At 47.1% G+C, this 24,185-nt stretch overlaps 1 protein-coding gene across 1 annotated transcript in view; it reads right to left on the reverse strand.

Moving 5' to 3' along the window:
- Smog (G-protein coupled receptor 158 smog) overlaps nt 1–24,185 on the reverse strand; it is a 394,223-nt gene that overhangs the window by 210,330 nt on the left and 159,708 nt on the right. The window contains exon 3 of the mRNA XM_077707544.1: nt 3,686–3,794. Within this exon, the coding sequence (XP_077563670.1) occupies nt 3,686–3,794 (109 nt within the window). The remainder of the gene's footprint in view (nt 1–3,685; nt 3,795–24,185) is intronic.

Raw genomic sequence — 24,185 nt, forward strand, 5'->3', positions numbered from 1 at the left:
GTGAGGCAGTCTTTCATTGTAGCAAAACGAAATGCTTAAAAAGGTGGGTGTGTATGATTATTTTGAAGAAGTTACCAACACTCATTCTTCCCGCGAGAAGCAAAGGAGGCGTCAATTAGAATTGACTGCGGTGAGCTTAGAAAACACGGTCCAGAATGGAAGACAAGGGTGTATCTTCTTCATTAAAAATACCTTCATGAAACCAATGGCTAATTCCGTAGTTAACTAGTTGGGTAGGAAGTTGGGGTCTTGCAAGGTACCCAACAATCAAAGTTACGATAGGCTCAGGGGACCGTGAAGATAAGGATGACAAGATCGGTGCTTAGGGATAACAAACAGCGTCATGAATTCAAGGACGAAGTGGCAAAAAAGCCGATGCAGCCAAAATTCGGAGAACGAAATCTGGACATGGGTTCTCAACCAAAATTTTGAGTTTGTATGACGGATAATTGATTTTGATTTGTTTTATTCGTTTACTGGCGAAATGATCTGGTCGTTGTTAGGCGACAAAGTGAGTGCGGAAAACCATGTTACCATCATTTGAGTATCTTCTAGCCTACGTGTTATTGAAAGAACAAGTAAAACTTGGCCGGCTGCTGCAACAGCCATACTAGCTCTTGACCTTCAAAAAAGCGTTTGACCAAGTCTCCCATGCAGCAATCCTGAGCAACCTTGACGCATTGAAAGAAGGCCACCGGACCTATAATTACATCCGTTCCTTTTTAACCAACCGTACCGCGGAGCTTCACCTGGGAGATTTCGCCTCCCAAAAAATAAAAATTTCATCCATAGTAACCCCTCAAGGAGCGGTCTTGTCACGCTTGCTCTTCAACATAGCCCTCCTTCAACTCCAACGGCAGCTTCCTCAAATACCCTACCTTCGACACAGTTTGTACGCGGACAACATTGCCCTTTGGACGTTTGGAAGAAGCGATGCCCATATTGAAGAAACACTTTAAACCGGTGCTAACTTGGTCCTCGCTGTCGCGACTCAAGCAGGGATAACTTGTTCCACACCGCAATCTGAGTTATTAATTCTCCTCCCCTCCCCCTCGCGGTAAACCCCTGAGCCCTCCTACCATCACTGTAACTCTCGTTCAGAGCAAAATTCCTACGGTGTCCCAGATAAAAGTACTAGGGCGCTCCATACAACAAAATCACGCGAATTCCCAATACGTGACTCAGCTAAACGCCCAAATCTCTCAAACCATTGGCCTTCTCCGACACATCACCCTTCTCCCCCTCCCCCGGCATTAGGGCGTCAAGGAAGCGAGAACGCCTACGCTCCATTCAAGCTTTCATTATCAGTCGCCACACCTTCTTCCTTCCGTACCTCAATTCCACCCGTGTGCGGAATTTGACAAAGGAAACCGCCTGTTGCGTAAAGTCTACCGAGTCGCCCTGCAGGTACTTCACAGCACTCTCACTGCCAAACTAGAACAACTTGGTATCCACAATACCGCTGAGGAACTTAGGGAGGCCATCTAATGAATCAATACTTCCGTTTAGCATCATCCCCTGCGGGACTAACTATACTCCGCCGATTACACATCGCATCCGCATTTTCACTAATTCTGCCAACCCGATTCCCCCTACCGTTCAAGACAGTATCCTAGCCGGCCGCTACCCCGCAACATGCACCCCCCAAACTAAGTCGCTCGTAGGGAACAAGGTGCACGTTACCTGGTAGAAAAATACCCCATCAAACCGACAACCCACTATGTGGATGCCGCTAGCTGTCGAAATCATACAGCCAATGCCTTGGCGGTTATCAACAGTCTTAACTCCCCCCACTCACATCTCTCACCATCCGCACCCACTTACCTACTGAGGCGGAAGAGGCGGCAATAGCAGTAGCCCTTTTTCAGAGCCCTTCCCCAAAAGCCATTTTGTCCGGTTCTCAATCTGCTATACGGAACTTAGCCCGAGGGCACATATCCCCCAAAGCTCTCAAAATTATTCTGCGCAATCCCCCCAAAACGCCCGTGGAAGTTGAGTAGACACCTGCGCACACCGGCTTATGGGGTAGTGAGACGGCCCACACAGCAGCTCGAGATCTTACTTCCAGAGAATTACCCTTAACCACGGAGCGCAATCCACGAGATAGCCTTATTAAGTACGCGGCTATCACCGCGCACTACCGCCTCCTTCGCTAGAAATACCTCCCAGCCCACTGCTCACTTTCTGTGATGAGCGTGGCCGCATCCATCATACTCAAGCAGAGCTTTTCTAGGCCTGCGTAACTCATTTCATGTCTTGAGACTTCATGCCAGACCTTTCCTTTGTCGTTTGTTTTTGTTCTGTATTTATCTGTTAGCCAGTCAGCGCCCGCTTCTTTATGGCAAGGCTTCACAGCAACACATAGAAGATGCGTGGATGAACGTAATACAGGCCAGTTCACTGCATTGTTAAGCGCAACTGTTATACTCACAACTTTTAAAGTCGTCTTTGTAATGCACACGAGTCCACTATCAAGAAGACATTTCTGTTTTCAAAACTCAATTTGCCCTGTAAAAGCTGATGGGTTGGCAGTGGGCGGGAATTCCCATACGTTACAGCTACACTGTGAAAGAAATACTGTGAAACAATTACTTGAAACTCGGCACAGAATTGCAGTGTTTTCAGGTGTCAAATGATATTCTGTGCTGGCTTTCCAAGGACGTTAGTAATAAAAGTAGAGTCATAGGGCTTATCGCAGAAGATTGGCTCTGCCGTAAAAGATAATCTGCCGAGGTCACTGAAGTTCCCTGCGGAAGTGGCATACAGCTTCGCTGCGAAAATCTGAGGAGTAGAGTGATAGAGTGGCCACATGTTGTAGACGATGTAAATCAGTATAACCAGAGCCAGCTCCTCAGAAGCAAAGACGGGCGCCGAGGGCGCCCATTAGGCGCGACCTGAAGACTTCAGGTGATATCAAAGCTTACGAAGTTAAGGCCCCATCAAGGCACGTGGAATGAGATTAAACACAGGAACCCTGCGTGACAGCCGGCATGAAAATGAACGCAGCTTGGAATGAGGCGTTGGAGAATGACTGCTGAAGCAACGGCATCATTTTCTTCGGCAGGTGCCTATCACGGCGAGACAGTTGGGTATTGGCGAAACGATAAGCTGAATGTAACGACGGGACTTTACGTTAGGTATACTGAGTTGTAGAAACCCCATTTTAGACCTACCTTCATGTGAAAATGATTCGGCCAGACCTTGTGACACAGTTTTGAAGCAAACTATGTCTGGATAAGATTCAAGCCAGTTTTGCACCCCGGTGATATCGAAACCAACATAAGATGAGCCATGAAATTATCTAAGGTTGCACCTTGGGTGCCTTTCTCTTCAAATTGTGCGTTTCAGTACTTATTCTTGTATACACGCCTATAGTTGTTACTTCCCCTGCGAACCAAGTTAAACGAAGTTTGGTTGTGCAGGTTAGAAGCAGCTCAGCCGAAGAGAAGTACTGCGCTCTTTACCAGCCTAGTAAGCAAGATCTTGTATGAAAGCATGACAGAAACGTATACGTGCCACACTAGCCCTTGTAGCACCAATATCAAGGCTTCCGAATGTTGGAGGAAGAGGCTGTGCGCCGGCGATTTGGTGATGGTCGTCGCAAACTTGAGCTTAACGTTCATGTCTTTGATTATAAACAAAGAGTCTGAGGAAATGAAGAAAGAAAAAGGCCATTGGAGCTTACCTCGGCACTTTGTGGATCACACCGATGGGTTTTGGCGAAGAAAAGGTCATCCTCGGAGCACTGATTGATATCCATCGTGTTCAAAGCAATATTTACAGTAGCCACGCCCCTGAAACGAGAAAAGGGAAGGATACGTCTATGTGAAGTCAGGAAAAGCATCAGCAAGCACTCATCTCTCGCTCCTCCTCGACAACGCTTTAAAGCGTTATCTTTTTATTTTCTATTACAAAAAAAAAAAACCACCACACGTGCATTTCTCGCTACAAAATTCGCCCACCTTCGCTAATGAGATGTGAAGACTGAGAAAAGCGCGGAGCTGCACTAGCTTTACCTTGGCTTTTCTTTGGCGTGCCCCTTTCTTAAGAAAAAGATGGTTACAAAGCGAAACTTGCTCCATAAAAACTGAGTTAATTCAAAGTCCACAATCCGGCCTCCTAAAGTCCAAAATTTAGACTGCCACAGCCCGACGCCAAAGTATACTTCAACTCTGCCAAAGTCCAAAGCCATCTGAAAGACGCCACGACAAACGTTGGGACACGACAAGCGTTTATCGTTGTCCGATTTGCGCTCTAGTTTTTCACTAATCGTGCACCTACTTGCCCAACAGTGTGTTCTTCAAAAGCCAACGTTCGCGCTACTAACCCAAAGGAGATGCTCAGCGGTTCGAGCGATGGTAGCGCAATCGGACTGACGCCGGTTTCATGTAGCGAGGGACGCAGGTTCTATTTCTACCACAGGACCCGTATTTCTTTGAGGGCATACTCCCCACACCTGCTTCTCGGCTCCTTGCCTCCCCGCCACATTCCCTCCCCCTTCTCGGCTGAGAATTATCCCCCTCTCCAGTTTGCTGTGTCCGGTTTTGAGCGACTCCAGGCACGAATGGAACTCAAAATATAAACATCTCGGCTGTTAAAATTCTAGTGCTCTGGGTTATGTACAGCCTTTATCAAAATTTTCTGGGCCGCAAGGAAGGTGCATAGGCCGCAAAAAAAAAAAAAAAAATCAAAGTACAAGCTCACCTCTCAGTCGAGGCTGAAACATTTTATACCGGAAAGGTAAACACAATATTACTGTCATAAAATATTTCAGTCGCAGTTACATGTTAAGCTTATGCTTTGAATTTTTTGTGCCCCAGAAACCTTCAGCGTGGCCTAGAAAGTTTTGAGAAAGACTGTACAAATATTTTGCTTCAAATACACCTTATGTATCTTTCGCGCTGAATAATTTGGGCGTATGTCTATACTTGAGTATGTATACTTCGTTCTCAAGCATTCCTGACCTTGTTTTTTTGGCGGAGTGGTTTCAACTAGTGACATACGCGTTTAGGTACCCAAAAAAAGCTTTCGTCCTTACAAATAACGATATCCCATGGCGTTTCATGTTATAGCGCGGTTCAGCTGTTTCGTTATGTCGCTTTGGGGTGATAACATAAGGAGCAGTGACTTTTCAAAATACGGTCATTTGTCTTTGGCAACCTAAACGCAAAACATTTCGCTATGTCTGTCTGCCTGTTACCAGATTGACTTGTCCAGGAAAGATTGCTTGAATGTGAATATGAAAGAATGATTAACTCAAACAATATATGTAAAACTATGTACTAAAATGCCAAAATACTAAAACTGGTGGCACGCCCCATAAAATTGAGCACAGTTGATAACCATGAAAAAATGCAATAGTGTCAATCTTTGGAACACATGGAACAAAACCTAAGTACGCAAGAAAGAGAAACAGCGTCATTTTCTTTTGAAACATACGTGGGATTTTCAAAACTTCTAAATAACGCGCATGTAATCAACAGCTGCAAACCGGTACCGCATTTACCGTACATTGTCATCATATGGACACCGTCTGATGCATTTCTCTAAGCAAACGAGGCGACGCATGCTGAAACCCGAGGCCACACACACCGGACGTCTTCTGCTGGGACTGCAGCAACTCGTGATATGATCATAACGCGCGAAATTACCCCCAGAATTGGTAATCGGTAATTGGTAATTGGCCACTGATATAGTGGCCAATTACCGCTTGGGACTAAAAACGTTTCCGCCTCTACATCATAAGGCGTCTCGCTAAGACATGATCACCTAACGACAGCTCCAGACAAACACATTTCCACATGGCACGTGAGTACCCTTCATACAACCTATTTTATACGTGTACAATTGCACCTTCTGGGAGAGCCGCCACATATCATCCCTTACCCCGAGTTTCAACCCCTCATCTGAGCAGTGCGAAGGTCGGATGACGAGCTGCTACCCGTATAACCAACAACATCTTGTAGACCGGGCGAGACAGACAGCCCAGACCCAGTATTTCCTCGACTAAGGAGGCCCCCCTTCAGGCAGTCAACCAAACAGCTTTCAGTGCTCTGATAAACGTTTATTCCCCGATGAATGTGCTTCGATGTTTTTTTACAACATCAAATAAATACAACACGTCCTAAAAGTGGTGCCTCAAAGAAACAAGGTAAAAGGAACTACTAACTAAAAGATGCGTGCCCGAGCTGTTCAAATTACGAAAGAAGCAAAAGGTCCGAACAGATAGCGTGCTAGCAGTGCGAACTCAGGAAAATTGAATTCACTTGATCAAATTGAGCAAACCTCCATTTCAACAACTATGAGAATAGCAAGAAGGGAGGGGAATGACGTGAGAAGTGAAACGGAAGAAAGGAGAGGGAGGTACATGGCAAGGGGGAGGGGGGAGTCGTCTTTCGACGACATTTGCAACAAGGCCGAGAAATACGTGGCAAATAGCTTGTTTCTCCCGTCGACACCTGCGCCTAACAGGCAAAGCACGCTCTACAGGGGCAAAAAGGTGTTATCTTTCAGAGCATCAGATGCCGATTTCTGAGCGCAGCTTAAATAGCGAAAAAACGGTGGTCGCGTTTAAGGAGACCCGTTGACTGGGGAGTTGGCTAGTACTTGAGAACATGCTTTTAGCGCTACATAAAGATGAACACATAAAGGGTGACACGACAAGCGCTTCTCCTGTTACCTTTCATGTTTTCGTGTTTTTTACCGTTAAAAGCATGTCATTAATATGTTCCCGTTGCCTACCTTTCTCTCATACGCATCGCTTAATATCACTGCAGCTTCTGATGTTATTACAAACGATAAAAACTCCACTGCGCCCGACTCTACAGACACAATGATGTGTGCTCATGGACCATAAGGAAAGAATTTCTCCCGCTCCTGACGAGCGCCGACTAAAGAAAACTGCCCAACAGAAATACTCTACGGCGGTTCTTCGAGACCATGGGCATCTCCGTCATGAAGTATGCTCACTCTCACCCCTCACTTCCCTCCCCCCTCTAGGTTATTAAAGGACGTCAGAAAGGGAGGCGTAAAAGCTTTTCGATAATATTGAAGAGGCACAGCTGGTGCTGGTCGCACCTGCGAGCGCCGCCACTGGTCAGAATAAACACAGAAGAAATTCGGCCACGGTGTCAATTAAGACGCGGAGACTGAGAAAGCGATGAAGCTTCTGGTCTTCACTACCTTTAACTAACGCTTTTATTAAGAGAAAGATGGTTAAAACACGAAGCTGCCTCTAAGCAAATCAAGTCAAATCAAAGTCCACAATCCACCCTCCTCAATGTAATCCAATCTGCCAAGTACAGATTCTAATCTGCCAAAGTCCGAAGCGAACGCCCGCGCTACGAACCAAAAGGAAATGCTGAGCGGCCTGAATGCGATGACAGCGCAATCGGGTAGCCGCCAATTTCATGGCGGGAGGGACCCAGGTTCGATTCCGATCACGGGAAGCGTTTTTTGCTGCAGACGACCACTCCTCACACGTTCTCGTCAGCTCTTTGTCTCCTCACCCCTTTCCGTTACCCTTCTTAGCCTAGCATTTTTCTTCCCGTACTATAGGGGGCCTCCTAACGGGCGGGCGCCCAACCATCATTGGCTGAAGCTTGTCTTAATAAAGGTTTCGCTCACTCACTGCTCTGCCCTTTGCAGCGCAGAGTTTTCAGCACGAGCGGCTTATCGATAGCAAGCTGCCCATTCACGCCAATTTCGGGTGCCGAATTTGTTTTTTTTTAGTTCTTTCTGACGCCACTGCAGCGAATGGCGCTGTGTTTAATCCCCATTTTTCCGCGGGATACACGTTCACTCGGCCTGCCATTGTTGTTATTTTGTCTTTCTCTGGGTCCGTTATGCTGAGTCTTTGCGGAGTCACACAGGGGGAAGTGCACACATTCTGTCGGCTCGACGATTGGTTTAAATAGAAGTTTTTTAATGCGGAATGGTTACTTGGCTAGGCTGGCAGACGCGCGCACCCGGCCGGCGTCCAAAGAGCGCGCACCCACCCAGATATCGCCCGTAAAGTACTGCCCACACCTGCTATCCCTTTGCTAACGTGTTCCATGGCGTTCCACGCGTTCGATAGCGGTCATACATCCGAAAGAACAAAACCAAAACTTTATTCAGCGCGTTTCAAGAGAAAAACAGCTAGCATAAAAATGAACAGATAGAAGCAATTTTCGCGCACTGTTTCATATAGGGCATCACATAAAAAAGGAAGAGCAGGAAGAAATTCTCAAGGCGTGGTCAGTTCCCATTGACTTAAGACGCATAGAACGAGTATAACACAAAAAATGGTAGCATCTCCACTCCGTGAATGATGGCCAGGGTGCGGAGTACGGGGACTCGAAATGACATCTAAGTTGCGCCCCGAGTGACATCCGATTTGCGCCCCGACCATCATTTGATTTGAGCCGTGAGTTGCACCTTGATAATTCCCTAAATGAAACAGCAACTCACGGCTCAAATCAAATTTCGCTTTATTTTCGTTTGATGGTGGTGTGAGCACGGATGGACGCGGACGGACATTGGGAGGTCCTAACGTATATACTCCGCACCATTACATGCGAGGCAGAACGCCGTTTGACTGTCGGGTACTAACTCACGGCCGTAGCCCAATGAGTAAGACGGCTGACACTAACTCTGTCTGATCTAGCAGATGCAGGCTCGAATCCTGCCGGTGCCTGTGTGATTTTTGCTATTGTAAATGCTATGCGCACGGACGCGGACGGACATTGCGAGGTTCTAATGTGCTCCGACTCTAAAAGAGCGTAAGTCAGAAGTTTCCCGCGCAGTCGCGGCTGTCCTTCAGCTTATGTGGAGGCAGTGTAGCAGTAGTATGAATATTGATCCTTGAAAAAGTAGCTGCAGTGAGTCTGATGCTGAGGTTGCAGGTTGTAGCCGACTTAGGCAGGAGGCTTGGCGATAAACCTAGCCAAAAGAAACGCGTTCGCGAAACAACATTGTGAAAGATCCTGCAATATTTTTGCATCGTCCTTTTAGTGGAGATATCGTACGCGATGGCATTTGTTTCGTCTAGCAGAGCAAGCCCGGCAGGCGTACGGTAAAAGCAATTTGTTTACGCCATGTTTCGACTGCTTAGGTACGGGACAGTGGCTCAAAAAAATATCGCTAAGGTAACTGTGGTTCTCACCGCAAGCATTTAACAGGGATGGCTAGCATACCAAAATTTGCCATTTGTTGAGCTTGTTAGCCACCCAGACGGAGCTCGTACAAACGTGACGCTTCAGTTATGGCTAAAATGCCGCAGCTGCTGAAAATGTCGCCGTCGATTAGCGCTGCCTTTGCTGAAAAAAAAGAAAACATTATGTTTTCCCGCTATAATAACTGCGCTTCCACGCACATGATGGCCGCCGTTGGTGTGTTTGTACCAATTCTAACCTTTCCTGTGAACTTTTTTTCGCACGTGGATAGGCGAGCTTCATGTCAAAGGAAAGCTCCTCGACGTAAAGCAAAAGTCTACAAAATTTTCGCGCGTTTAAATCAACGGAAATGTTCGAAAATAAATGATGCCACTCGAGCAGGCGGATAGGGTAGCAGTGTGGTTTACCTCTGTACATTGACGTTTTCATAGCCAAGAAACCGTTGTAGACTTAACCGATAATTCTTCTCGCTGGCCGGCATTATTGGTGGTGATCGGTAAAGTTGGCATTGATTGGTACGACCACTCCATATCATGAGAGCAGTCACAGGTCGCACTGCGAGTGGAGCAAAGCTTGTGAGTTTGGGGTTTAAACTTCGCTCCACTTGACGGAACGCGCCTTCCCTACACGGCGATTGTTTGGCACGCTGGCTCACATTGTCGCCGGCTGCGATGGGCAAGCCGCTATCTATAAAGCTGGTCGTGGTTTTGAACTATGGCAGGCGCAGACTGAGCTCAAGCGTAAACAGCTCCGTTGTAAAAAGAAAACACGCAGTAACCTAATACGTAGCAAGTGTTGTAGAATGGTTTTCTTCAAAGTTGCGATTACCTGTTGTTTTGAAGTCCTTCTAACTGTATTTTAGCTCCGGATTTCCTACTGGGAATTACTCCTCGATCAACATTCTTTTAATTGGTACCTTCATTCTGCTGTAGCTATTTTATGGATGTATTCTGATGTCGCGTGGCTGTTCTTGTATTAGTCGGGCGTATTTTGTGTGTCTGCACAAGTTAAGCCACACAGAAACAACACCCGATTTGTCAACGGTACAAAATTTCCTGTGTGCGCCAAGCGTTACCTACCGGCTCGCTTAGAACACAACTGATGCTTCTTCAGACACTGCTAAAACAAGCCCACCGTTCGATATGGCGGCGTGGGGGCACGGTAGCGGCATACCAAGCGAAGTGCCGGGATTTAATCCGTGTGCCCTTTTCTTTGGCATTGCGGCCTTTTATGTGCCGAAACTGGTCCCCTACATCAGTTGTAGGGGTCATTTTTTCGGATGTTATGGTGTTTTAGCAACTTGAGGTAGGTTTTTAATATGGTAAAACTGAAATCCATTGGAACGACACGGCGCTTTTGCTGGTAGATTACATTGTTTCTTTCTCATTTTTCTACAGAAAAACCAGAGCCGGTGCTGCCAACAGGTCCGAATACACGTTAACCTCCTTTAAATGTGTTTAAAAACATTATTGGTACAAACGCTTATGACACAACTTTGTTGGCGAGCACCGGAGCTCACACGAATACAATAAAAGTCCGACGCATTCAAGTTCTGCAGTACGGCATTTCGTTTGTGAATAAACACAGTTTACGAGATAAACACACCCCAATTCAAAGTGCAGTATGCGGATTGGAAACAAAGCAACCACAGCCTGCAACCACAAACGCGTTTCATGTAGGAGGAAAGCGACTGTGGGCATGGCGGAACCGCTTAAATTCGGGTTTCCAATTCACGGTGTTTTTTTGTTTTTTGTTTTTGTCGATACGGGGTGCCACATAGCGGAGGCTCTGGAGTTCCGAAATGTCTATCCAAATGAAGAGTACCCCGTGGTATGTAGACAATGTACTAGGCGACAGAAATTCGCAGGTAATGTATAAAAAGCTACTGACTGCGAGAGGAAAGAACACAAAAAATTAAATAACAAACGCAAGATTCTTGAATGTAAACAGCTGCCTGAAATAGCTTTGATGATAAAAAAAAAGTCTGTCGAAGCCTGCATTAGTGATGCAAGGCTGGAGAAACGGCGGAGCTGGGGGGTCGAGCTAGCTTCTTCCGGTTGCTAAGATTTGCTAGGCTTTGTTAAGTTTTGTTAGGTTTTGCGATTTTCTTGCTAGGGTAGGCAAAGTGTTGAGAAGTGAGAGCAACTTTAGCCGGATTTCGCAATGCCATTCTACTCGGTTCCCCACACTGACAGAAGACTCTAGAGGGAAAGAAGCTACGTCTACCCCCGCTCCGCTATTTCCAATGAAAGCTGTGCCAATTTTTTTTTTTTTGCGTTTTAGTAGCAAGAAAGAGTATCACCTCTAAAATTGTGTAGTGACGGTTAGTCTTACGCGTATGCCCGTTGTGCTCACTTTCGAGCAGGAGCAAAATCCGGCTTCCCTGTTATAATACCCGATATGTGGTGGTGCAACCTTTACAGGCGGCGCAGTTTCTTTTGGTATTTTTTTGCTAACGCCACCGAATCAAGCTCAAGCTTAAACAGCTCTGCTTTTAAAACGTCAGGCGCCATGAATGCGCTCATACACTGTGTGTAAAGACTGCTTCAATTTAATTTTTAACTGCGGGGATTGGTGACATGCTGGTTCGTGCTGCAGGCTTAGCGTTCAAACGCAGGTGTGTGGCTTGCAAGCTCACGCGACGACAAACGGTCTTAATTTCATTTTCACTGCCCGGGGCTTAGTTAGAACAAAGCTTGTCGCCAGAGACGACGGCTTTTCCACACAGAGAAGCGACGAGTGTAAGGGAAAAACGGTTTTTGCCTTGACTGGTATTCTTCGCAACTGACAACGTCACACAAGAGCACTGCGCAATGCTTTCGGATGGAGGGGACTATCCTAGTGGCATTAGAAATGTCTCGGAATGGCTTGCATAGTTAAAGGCGAAAATCAAGACACCCTTTCTATTTGCTTTTATTATTTGTTTTGTGCACGTGCGAGTGTCGGTACTGCTTTGTGTCTAGTGCCTTGTGAAATCAACACCCGAGGCGCCGCTTGGGGAGCCGACGACATAGAAGATTCATTTTCTGGCCATTTAATATGCATAGATTCTGCGTGGAAGTCTCGCGGAAATAATTTGCATGTCATTCCAATGCTGACAATGTGGGCGCTGAATATGAAGCGACGATATGGCTGAATGTTTTTTACTGAGTGGAGCTGCGCGGGAATACATTGTTCTTCCATTCGCGAGGCGACATACAGAAGAAAAAGAAAACTTTGACCGCGGCAGCGTCATCGCGAGCGGAGTGTTTCCTAGTGCTTTTTATATCCGTCCTGCTTTCAGTAATTTTAAAAGAAAAGCGCACTTATTTGCAACGTGCGTTTGAAGAGCCGGCTCGCGTTAAAATTTTAAACTTCAGTTACTGCGAACCGGTTTTGTTGGAGGTGGTGCGTCTTGTAACGCAAACTGGGCTTGTTTTTGAGGGAGAGAACTATTCGAATCCTAAAGCACTCTGTGAAAAGTGTTTGAGGGTTCTGAATCCAAAAATGTGTGCTCTGAGAATGATATGGCAGAAAATAAATAAATAAATAAATAAATAAATAAATAAATAAATAAATAAATAAATAAATAAATAAATAAATGTAGATATTATCCATCACTATTTCCAGAAAACTCCAAACAAGCGTAGAACGCAGTGGAAGTGCACACGAAATGAAGCAACGAGAACGGTGAACCCGCCGCGGTGGCTCATGGCTATGCGGAGCATAAGCCATGAGCCACCACGGCGGGTTCACCGTTGACGGAGGCGAAAAGCAAAAAAGCCCGTGGTGTTCGAGATTTCGGCGCGCGTTAAAGATACCCGGGTGGTCAAAATTAATTCGAGGCCCTCCACTAAGGCCCGCATCATCGCCTGTGTAGCGTCCGCGCGTTCAACTCCACAATCAATCAATCAACTAATCAACGAGAACGACGACTTTTCTTTGCCAAATTGTCAATAACCTCATGCATCTTCCTGAAGTCCTCGCGAAAATATAATCATCATCATCATCATCATCATCACCAGCCTGTCTACGCCCACTGCAGGGCAAAGGCCTCTCCCATTATTCTCCAATTACCTCGGTCCTGTGCCAACTGTGACCAATTTATCCCCGCAAACTTCTTGATCTCATCTGCCCATCTAACTTTCGGCCGCCCTCTGCAGCGCTTGCCTTCTCTAGGGATCCACTCTGTTACCCTTAATGACCAGCGGTTATCTTGCCTTCGCATTACATGCCCTGCCCAAGTCCATTTCTTCTTCTTAATTTCTACTAATATGTCTTTAACACCAGTTTGCTCCCTGACCCACTCCGCTCTCTTCTTGTCCCTTAATGTTACACCTATCATTTTCCGCTCCATTGCCCGCTGAGTCGTTATCAATTTAAGTTGAACCCTCTTAGTGAGCCTCCAAGTTTCTGCCCCGTAGGTGAGTACCGGTAAGATGCAGCTGTCATACACTTTCTTGTTCAACGACAATGGTAGGCTGCTATTCATTATCTGATAATGTCTGCCATATGCACCCCACCCCATTCTGATCCTTCTAATTATCTCTGCCTCATGGTTGGGATCTGGGGTCACAACTTGGCCTAAGTATATATATTCGCTTACCACTTCTACTGCCTCGCCATCTATCTCAAACTGCTGTGCTGTCCCTAGGTTATTGATCATTACTTTAGTTTTCGGCATATTAATTTTCAGGCCCACGGTTCTACTCTGTTCGCCCAGTGCGGAAAGCATGCTTTGCAATTCGTCCCCCGAGTTACTTAGCAAGGCAACGTCATCAGCAAATCTGAGGTTACTGAGGTATTCTCCATTAACCCTTACTCCCACCTGTTCCCAATCCAACGTTCTGAATACTTCTTGTAAGCATGCTGTGAATAACATTGGAGAGATTGTGTCTCCTTGTCTGACACCCTTCCTTATAGGTATTTTACTGCTCTCCTTATGGAGGACGATAGTAGCTGTAGACCCATTATAGATATCCTCTAGTATTCTTACATAATGCTCATCTACCCCCTGGTTCCGTAATGCCTGAATGACTGCTAGGGTTTCGACCGAGTCAAATGCTTTCTCATAATCTATGAAGGCTATATATAGGGGTTGAGTATACTCAGCGCACTTCTCTATCACCTCATTGATCGTGTGAATATGGTCCATTGTTGAATAACCTTTACGGAACCCTGCTTGGTCTTTAGGTTGACTGAAATCTAAGGTTGCAGAGATTCGGTTAGCGATTACCTTGGTAAATACCTTGTAGACGACTGACAGTAAGCTGATCGGCCTGTAGTTTTTCAAGTCCTTCATGTCGCCTTTCTTATGGATTAGGATGATGTTCGCGTTCTTCCAAGATTCCGGTACCATTGCGGTCATTAGGCATTGCGTATACAGGTTTGCCAGTTTTTCAAGTACAATTTCTCCGCCATCCTTCAAGAGGTCTGCTGTTATCTGATCCTCACCAGGTGCTTTGCCCCCTTTCATTTCTTTCAAAGCCTTCCTTACTTCTTCGGTCGTTACTGGTGGGATGTTTATCTCCTCTGAACTACTGTCTCGTTCGGCATTATCCTGTATGTCCCGGCTACTGTACAGATCCCTATAGAACTCCTCGGCCACTGTGACTATTTTATCCCTATTTGTGATGACATTGCCTTGCTTATCCTTAAGTGCATACATCTGATTTTTCCCCACGCCAAGACGTCTCTTTACTGCTTTCAGGCTACCTCCGTTCTTTACAGCGTATTCGATACTGTCCCGATACTGTCCTGTAATACTGTCCCGTAAACAAGGAAGACGCAGGGTTTTCAAACGTTCTCAAGGTTATTGTTGCAAACTTTCGCTCTGCAATGAATATTAATACACATACGCCGAAAAAGCAGTCAACGATGTCAACTGTGTCAACTGCACAGACGATCGTCGGCGAATTGAATGCCGCGGCATGAATGCTCTGTACGCATTTATTTCAGAACGCTCCTTCTTTCTAGAGTCATCCAATTAGACCGAGAAAAATTGTCGGTCAAACAAGAACAGTCACGTTACTGGCGGCAAGGGGACACTTTTTCTATCAAGATTGGGCCCCGCGGCATGCAACAGAAGGAGGAAACGAGCGCAGCGTTTGAGGTACCGGATAAAAACTCCTGGCGCGGCTAGCCGCTTTTGAGAAAATGAAACGAGTTCTAATACGTTGTTGTGGCAACATAGACTACCAGAAAGAATGCGTCATCAATGAACTTGCTTGCAACCAAAATAAAGATATACAGTAGAATCTCGTAATTCCGCCCTGGTTAATTTGGAAATTCGGATAATTCGTCATTCCCACCGCCTGCCTTTAAAAATGTACATAACACTATGGCAACAAACAATCGCTAATTCGACACAAAGTTGCACGCGCACCGGTTGATTCGGACTGGACGCAAGTCAAGGACGGTTCAATTGCAACGAGTTTTCGGAACGAGCGTCATTACCACGTAACCCCCCCCCCCCCCCCCCTCCCGCGCGATTTCAGAGGGACAGCGAACAGCCACAAGCTTTGCCGTCGCGGACAGCCATCCGTCGCCATCGCTTGACATCAGTCGACAGGAACGGTGTGCGGTCGAAGTTGATCGCGGAGGCCGGTGCGTCGTACCGTCGGAAGCAACTGACAGTCTCGTCGTGCTATAGGAGTTTTGCAACGACGTTCAAGGCAATATGCTTGCGCTAGAGGGATCGTCGCATGCCCGAAAACTAGTCCTTTCCGCTCAGCTATCCGCAAAAAAAGCACCACGATTTCTTCACATAAAATAATTAAAAAAAGTGCGTTTTTTTTATTCATTTGAGAATTCGACATTCGGATAATTCGGACATTTTTTTTTCACTAGCTTGAGATCCGAATTAACAAGGTTTTACTGTGATAGCGTTTAAAGATAGAACTCTAACAAAATGCACCAGGTTCAACAATTGAGCGAATAGTGGGAGCCAAACAGCAACGATTTTTTCCCTTCTATCAGAAGAAACATGTAGGAACTGGTGACGTGCTGCTTTTTTTTTTTTTTTCGTTGAAATATTTGTTCTTCTACCAGCACTGCCACCTTTCAGCCAGAGTCTTCGCAATCCGATCCTATGACCCCTACATTCACTGAATCTGCTTTTTTAAGCAACGAAGCAATGCACTCAAAGACCTCAGAAACAGTAGAATCATCTCGCAAGCTTTTCTAGTACATAGAGTAACTACGCGCTATCAAAATTTAGCTCTTGTCAGTAACAAGGCGCAGTAGCTCCGGCAGTGTATAAGGTAACAGGAAGACTTAACTAATATTTAACAGTATCCTTACAGCTGGACCGTTTTATAACCTGCAGGGGTGAAAATTTCCGATTCGCACTTTTGGGCGCGCCACAAAATATTCGCTTGGTAGTTGCCAATTTTTTTGACAGATGAGCGTAAAATACGCAGTGCTGTACGATTCCCTCACATCAGCCCGTACACCACGTGCGAGCATTCCGAGCGACGTATGGCCCCAACTTGGCGACTTTAGTTTGGAACCCGTTCCAGTGTCGCATCCAGCAAGCGTGCAGCTGAAGCGCAACGCCACAAGATTTCTGATACCAACGCACACCATGTGTCGCACAGAGGTAAGACAGCCTCGTTGTGGAACGAGTGCTCAGTTCAATCTAGTCATGTACCTGCAGCCGTCTTCCGCTGGTATTGCTGTTACACGTAAAGGCTCTGGGTAGTTACACAACTCCAGACACAATAAAATGAAAAAGGTTGGAATAAGCACACTGTCTTGCGGCACTCCATGGTACAGAAACCTTTCGCCATCCACCATTTCTACACAGATGTGACATTAAATTCAGAAACGAAATTCTCAAGCACTCGCATGTGTTTCCGTTCGTAAATGCTACCAAAACACGTAAAAATAAGAACAGGGCTGGCTGTCTTACCGAACCGCTTGACGGCGTGAAATACGGCAATGGGGAAGTCGCCTATCGAACGCCTCTGCTCAATACCCGTCACGGGGTCCAATACACTTTCAACTGTGCAATGTTCTAGCCGAAATCCGGGTACAGACACTTGGAAAAGGGTTCCGATTCTAAAGCCACCCTGCTTCTGCTGTAAAATGCTACTGCGTTTCCTCTCGCGCGGTTTTTAACGGAAATCAATCACCAGACTGTATCGACCAAAATACGGGTCCCAGATCATTAGGCCCGCACGTGCGCTTTCACGAAAGCGAGTCGCGCTACCGGGAGATGAGACGCAAGTGTTCTTTCTACCGCCAGTGATAAAACTAAGCGCACAATGATTCTGCAAATCATCGCTTACATTTTTAGGCGATACACCTGCGCGAAAGTCCAATACTTTTTATTCTAACTCGCAAGTACTATAAAATTTATCAATTTTAAAGGCGCCTTTTGTTTAAAACACTCGGCATCAATATCTGGTAGCAGGTACAATGAAAGTTAATCTCCTGCAGCCTGCTAAGAAGCGTCGACGCCGAGACAAGAAATTGGAGACAGCACCGAAAAGGAAAACAACGACGGACGCGTGGGGATACGTGGAAAAGGAAATCATATCCTCTAAGAGCGCTGCCATCTCATCAAAATAAGCGGTAGCGGAAGTCGATGCCGAAGCAGCAATGTAAAAATAAACGTCGCTTGGCCGTGCGTTCGGCCCTCTTGCTTCTACATCCTGCGCTGCGTTTAGAGTCTGCTGTTCTTGTCGAGGAACTCCAGCTTTCTATCCCGAAGGAACGTGACCGGAGGGCTTTTTACTCGTGACTTCACTCACTTCTACTAGGGTCACTAAACGGCGTTTATTTTTCTCGTGGCTTCAGGTGGAAAGTTTTAATAAAATTATCTCTAGCCGCTTCTACCAGCGCTCGAAGCAAACCGACTCCGAAATGAAGGCTACAAGGAGAAAATTTGGGAAGTGCAAAAGCGTGCAAGCAATCAGTGTCACCTGGGTGAAACACGACCGCGCAGCGAGTGGTTTCCCAAACGTAGTCGTACGTGACCAAACTTGGTACGTTTGCTAGGGCTACCGGTAACTGCGAGCTGTTATCCGTGAAATGCCCTGCTAACGAAAGACACTGCTTCTGAATACGTAAACGACCAAGAACACGGCTTCTTAGGACTAAAACAGGCCCCAGGCTGTTGGAAATGGAAAATACATGCCACGTTCTCGCAAGGCGCGTATTTAAAGGAGCGATAAAGAGAAAACAAAAGTTTGTTTTATTCGAAAGATTAGGTGTTTCATAGTACCCCAAGCGCTTTCCCGGAAGCAAATGATGCTTTATTCACTGAGAAATAAGGCAATGAAAGCCAAACTTTTCAATCTCCAGCTAAATTGCACATTTCGTGACGTGAGCAATGGCGTCATACGAGCCGGTCCACGAAACAGACACTTAGTATGTCGACTCCATATAGCACCCACACGCGGGAGTCAGACCGGAACCGGAACTCGTGCCGAAACCGAGATGGCGGCCATTTTAAAAATACTAGTAAAACCTAGCGCACCCGCAACCCTAGTCATGGAATCGCCTGTCCGGACAACAAAACTCTCGCCGAGGAGCTCGGGCTTGCATTTAACAACCTCCCACCACTTGAACGCTCAATGCTTCTAAGTGCACGAGCGGCAGGAGTTGTGGGATACACGGATGGAACGGAAACCAGCCATTCCGCGATACCCACAACAGACGAACGCCAAGCCGTCGGCACCGCTGACTCCTCAGCCCCGTCGCGACGGACGAATACAGACTGGTACGTATGTGCCGTATTTTTATTACTGTTAATAACACTTCAATTTCAGTAGATGTATTGTTTATGCCAGTTGGCCGGTGTAGTGTATGGAAAGCCGTTCGCGCGAGCTCTCCGCTCCGGCCAGAAAGATGCGAGCGTCAATGCGCGGTGTGCACGGTATTTTTTTTTTCCAAGCTCAGAGCGCTTTGACGGCGATTTGACGAAGTCGGCGACGAGCGGCGGCATGATCCAGGAGTGAACTAACGTAAGGGTCCCTGCCATAATCACTTCGTCGGAAACGAAGCGAGCACACTCGTACTTCCTTTAGCTCCATTTCTCCTCCGTTTGTAAAGTTCACAAAACGTAGCGACTTGCTTCGCCCAGGTTCGTCGTTGGGCAGCACATGAAAGGAGATCTCTTCACCGGCGGGGATGTCGCACTCCCTCGACGATTTGCCCGTACTACATGGACATTTCAGGACACAGCAACGAAATTTCATTGTAAAGTACTCGAACAAACTTAAGTTTTCAGTGGTTGTAAACTGGAAACGAGCTCGTAACGACAGCAGCAAGCCAACACCACTCCGAAACTTCTGCGACGACTGGCACTATCTCGTCGCTGCTTGCTGTTCCTTACTCCCCTCGTTTCTATTTTTACCTTTGCTGGCTGGCGATATGATGGCCAACCTCCTGTCAAGGGATTAAGATACCAAGCAAGGTCGCGGCTGTGCGTGCTGGAACGGTTTGTTGGCCCCGAAGAGCCTCGAACCCGAAAATTCGTCTGTGTGACGGCGAGATGTCGAGCTCGGCCGGCGGTAGTTTCGTACGCATTGGCGCACACGTTTGCGTGTTTGTCCGGAACTTCAACCGTTTACTCCACCGTTCTTAGTGTCATAAAAGGAATGTGCAGTATGTTTAACGGGCATATAGCTCACTATACAAACTGAAGCCCTGCCTAACTTGCGTTTGCTTTTGCCGGCCTCCGCCAATCGCAGAGCCTTCTAGTGTGACATCATAGGTTCTGTTGCGGGAAATGAGCTAGTGGGTCGCATGATCATTCCCTTTTTTCCTAGTTATGTAGCTTATTTGAGCGAAGTTTGCGTTAAAAGTGGCGTCAGTATGGTTCTAACGAGGCAATCTTTCGAATGAACCAAACTTGTGTTTTCTCTTTATGGCTCCTTTAAAAGAAAAGGAGCGGCATAATCCCAGTGGCTATCACTGTATTTAGCTTTCGTTAGGTTGAGCGTTCTCCATAGCCATTTTAACCATTTTCTTACATAGCGTAGTTCAAAAAAAGGAAATAATAAAAAAAGGAAAGGCGGAAGTACAGTGAGAATTCCAGTCTTTACTTTGTTTTTTTTTTTCTTTTTCTTCTTGCATATATTTTGATTACGCTTTATCGCGGTTCGTTGAGTTGGTCGCATCGCCACTGGCCGTGTCCTCTTCCGCAGGGTGAAGCGCCATGCTTCCGCAAGAAGCCTTTTTAAACGGACGTACTAATTCTTCCACACTAGAGCGAAAACCTCCTCCCTTGCACTTCGCAAATCCTCCAAGCACAACACGAGCTGCATGTATCCCCCCACTGCCTGACTCGCCTCTCCACGGAGGAGTGCGCGCCAATACCTCGTTGATATGTAAGCAAGGAGAGGCGGCCGCCGCAGCAGGGAGGGAGGAAGAGGATGGGGATGTGGGATTGCGGGAGACGGGAGCGCATAATTGTGGCGGGGAATCTCTCCCGGCCGGTTGGCTGCGCGCGCTTTCACGCGTCACACCACGGGGCACCACCGGGCATCCTACTCCCCCACACGCAGATTCTGCGGTGTAGCCAGCCGACCGGCGATGCGATCGTTAGGCCATTTCATTATGCGCAGCCCCCTCCGTCCTCTCCCCAACCGGCAGCCCGAAGTATCTCGCAACCCGACTTGTCCCGGCGTTTGCGAGCGAGTGCGTGTGACCTCGCAAACCCTACGTCGCTTAACCCTGCAGGACGCCATACTAGAAATATAAAAGGTCATTTGCTCTGGGCCACAACATCGTATGCCCCTATCAAAATGCGCCTCACTCAGTGGTGGACTAAGAAAGAAAGACAGCGTCACCGCTAGAGTTTGCAAGCGATCAGCGCCATCTTAGAGGGGAATATGTGGGAGAGAGAGTAACCCGCAAGCCGGAATTGCGGTACGGGTGGTGGTTGTAGCGACATGTCCCTCCCTCTACGTCTCCTCGCCGGTGTATTTCCCGGATCCTTTCGAAAGAGTCACGTTCCGCACTCAGGAAATACATAATGCAGGAGGGCGGAAGGACCTACAGCAAGCACAGATGCCGGTATTTACCCGCTGTGGCGAATAAGCCGCGTACGGCTTACGCTTTTCTCCGCAACTTCGACCGCGCGTCCCATGATTCGAAACTGCGCAATGCGACGAGCGGATGGCTGCTCTTTTCGAAGTCGATACGAGTCGAGACTCGCGGGCTATAACGGGAATAGGCAGGGCGCCGACCTGGCCTGCCCTTTACGACGCACGTGCGGTTGGTTCGGTGGCTGTAAGAGCGCTTTCACTTATACGCGCAGGGTTGCTCTACGGAGTACCCTCTGTTCAGAAAGGTGACAATATCGATGAAGAGAGGGTTATCCAAAGCCTGCACTCCCATTACTTGAATCACAACAGTGCGGTGAGTCCAAAAGATTGGCGGCGGACACATCGACAAGTCGGCCTCGCTTGGGCGTGAGAATTGGGCGTGCAGGAATTGAGTTCGGAAAACATGAAGTGGCCCGTGACGACGCAATGTTTCGACGCTGCTAAACGGTAGAACAAGTTCATAAAGCGGGTTCATTTACATCTGCGTGTAAGAGAATGAACCTGTAATTCCTCGATAGGTACTACTGCGTACCGCAGTTGCCGGCGCCACGTACCCGCACACAGGCGCAATTAGTCATCGATTTATTAGTAACACGAAACAATCGTTATTATTAGCGCTGACGCACACTTGGCGGTCTGCTATACTCCATGGGCTGCCAAGGCTTAGAATACTCCAGCGGTGTGCTAAAAATAAAACGCCTTCACGCGTGAATGGAATACGCTCTTATTTTGAGCGTCGTGGCTCTATGAAGCCTGTCATTCAAGGGCACGGAACACCGAGAAATAGAGAGAGATAGAGAGAGAGAGAGAGAGAGGACAAATTTAATGAAAGACGGCAATGTTAGCCGTGTCGTCACGCTTCCTTGCTACGCCAGATTATAGAGGAATAAAAAAAAACGAAATTACAAAAATTGATTGATTTTGTTGACTCATTGTGAGGTTTAGCGCGCCTATGCTAGACAGACGATGCGGCACGCCGTAGTGGAAGGCTCCGCATTAATTTTGACCACCTGGGGATCTTTACCGTGCGCCGAAATCTCGAACACATGGAGTTTTTTTGCTTTTCGCCTCCATCAGAAAAGCCCCCGCCACGGGCGCGAATCGAACCTGCGACCTTGGGCTCAGCCCAAATTATAAAAAAAGAAAAGATGTCTTATGATGCGCACAAAAGTCGCAGTCACACACTAAACGTTTTCCACAAAACTCTGTCCAGTTCTGTGCTCCGAAGAAACCCCAAGAGGGCTTTGGTTGCATGCAGCCTGACTGGGACCAAACCAAGGACCCAAAACAGCCCTCAACTCAAGTGCCGCAACAAGCGGCCAGTACAAAGATAATGAGTTTCGGCTTGTTACATGTGGAGCAAAAAGGCGAAGATGCTTGCTGTAATTTGTAGAGGTACGTTTAATGCTACACTAATTTGTAGAGGTACGTTTAATGTACTGTGTAGGCCACATGCAAGCCCTGTCCATGCAGACTGGCTTCCTCGCGCTTGCTACGCCGTGATGGCATCCTGAAGGTGCACTTGGGATCGATCAGAGGAAGAGGCGCGTATTGCTGCCTTGCGTCAGTCCAGATAGATATCTACGTTTTCTATCGGCCTGCAATTATTGCTAGACACCGTGGTTCTGTCGGAGTTCAATTTGAAGCCTGTCAATTAAGGGCATAGAGAGAAAGAACGCCGCACGAGCAATAACACGCGTTTCCAGGAAACACCCAAGATAGTCGGTGTGTGGCTCTGCGGGCGGGAGCGTTCGAAGAGCACATTCCGCTACCGCACTTAACCAAGATTCCCCCATTGACCGCTACCGCTCACATGTGAACTTTACTGAAACCCGTTTTAATTTCACGCGTGGGCGTTCACGCCCTAACCGGGTAGATTCGCTTCACGGGTGTATGGAGCTCGGCGGTAAAAGTTTCCACGGCGCCAAGTATAATGTCACTCGTGCGGCTCCCATGGCTGTATAATGTACGCAATCGCGCAGCCTTAATTCGCCATAAAAGTAGGAAAAATAGTTACATAAACAATAAGGTGGCAATTAAATTACAATAGCAGAAGAAACGACGATGAGAACTCTCACACGGAATAAGGGTTCGCAGCGTGGAACGACTCTTTCGATTTTTTGTTTTTCATCTCAACGATTAAACTGTGCACAGAACTCTGTTACGCTCCACGGCTTTGCCGATTAACTGGCTAATGACGTGAATGAATCCACCGTTGGATACCCTTTTTTAAGCCAAGCCTGTTATCTTAAGTGAAGTAAATCTGCCGCGGTGGCTCAGTGGCTATGGCGTACGCTGCTTAGCCCGAGGACGCGGGTTCGATTCCCGGCCGCGGCGGCCGCTTTTATGATCGAGGCGAAAAGCGAAAACACGCGTGCGTTCGAGATTTCCTGGCGCGTAAATATCCCCACGTGGTCAATTATAATCCGGAGCCCTTTACTACTACGGCGCGTCTCATCGCCTGTGTAGCGTCGGCGCGCTAAATCCCACAATCCAAAACCAAGTGAGGTAAATCTACAAGCTACCAATTGGTGCCTTGGTAAAGAATTGGTATACCAAAGAGGGCTCACTGATCCGTCTGTAATTCTTCATATTTTTTTTTTATATTACCGTTCTCATGCACTAGAACTAGGTTCCAGTTGTGCAGGGTATAGGAGCTTTAGCATTCTGAGGCACTGTGAATATATTTTTTCAGATGTCCGTCGTTTAGTGGATGAACTATTATTTTGTCGTATCTCGCAGCCTTTTCAACAAAGCCTATTACTCCACGTACATACCCAGGGAACTCCTGGTAGCGTCTCTCTGACCTTCAAGCAAGCCCTTCGCACGCTCGAGATCAATCACGCACACGTGGGTATATTGCGTCGACGGAAGCGCCACTAATCCCGCTTCGGCAACCGGCCGAAGCGCTTCATAGCGGCGACGGCTTCCGCAGTGAAAGCGTCTAATCGCTGGTTTGTTCTAAGGGGAAAAAGAGGGCGAGTAAGTTTTG

This window comes from Haemaphysalis longicornis, unplaced genomic scaffold, assembly GCF_048455015.1.
Source record: "Haemaphysalis longicornis isolate Haplotype H1 unplaced genomic scaffold, Haemaphysalis longicornis Haplotype H1 scaffold_4, whole genome shotgun sequence".
Classification (NCBI taxonomy): Eukaryota; Metazoa; Arthropoda; class Arachnida; order Ixodida; family Ixodidae; genus Haemaphysalis; species Haemaphysalis longicornis.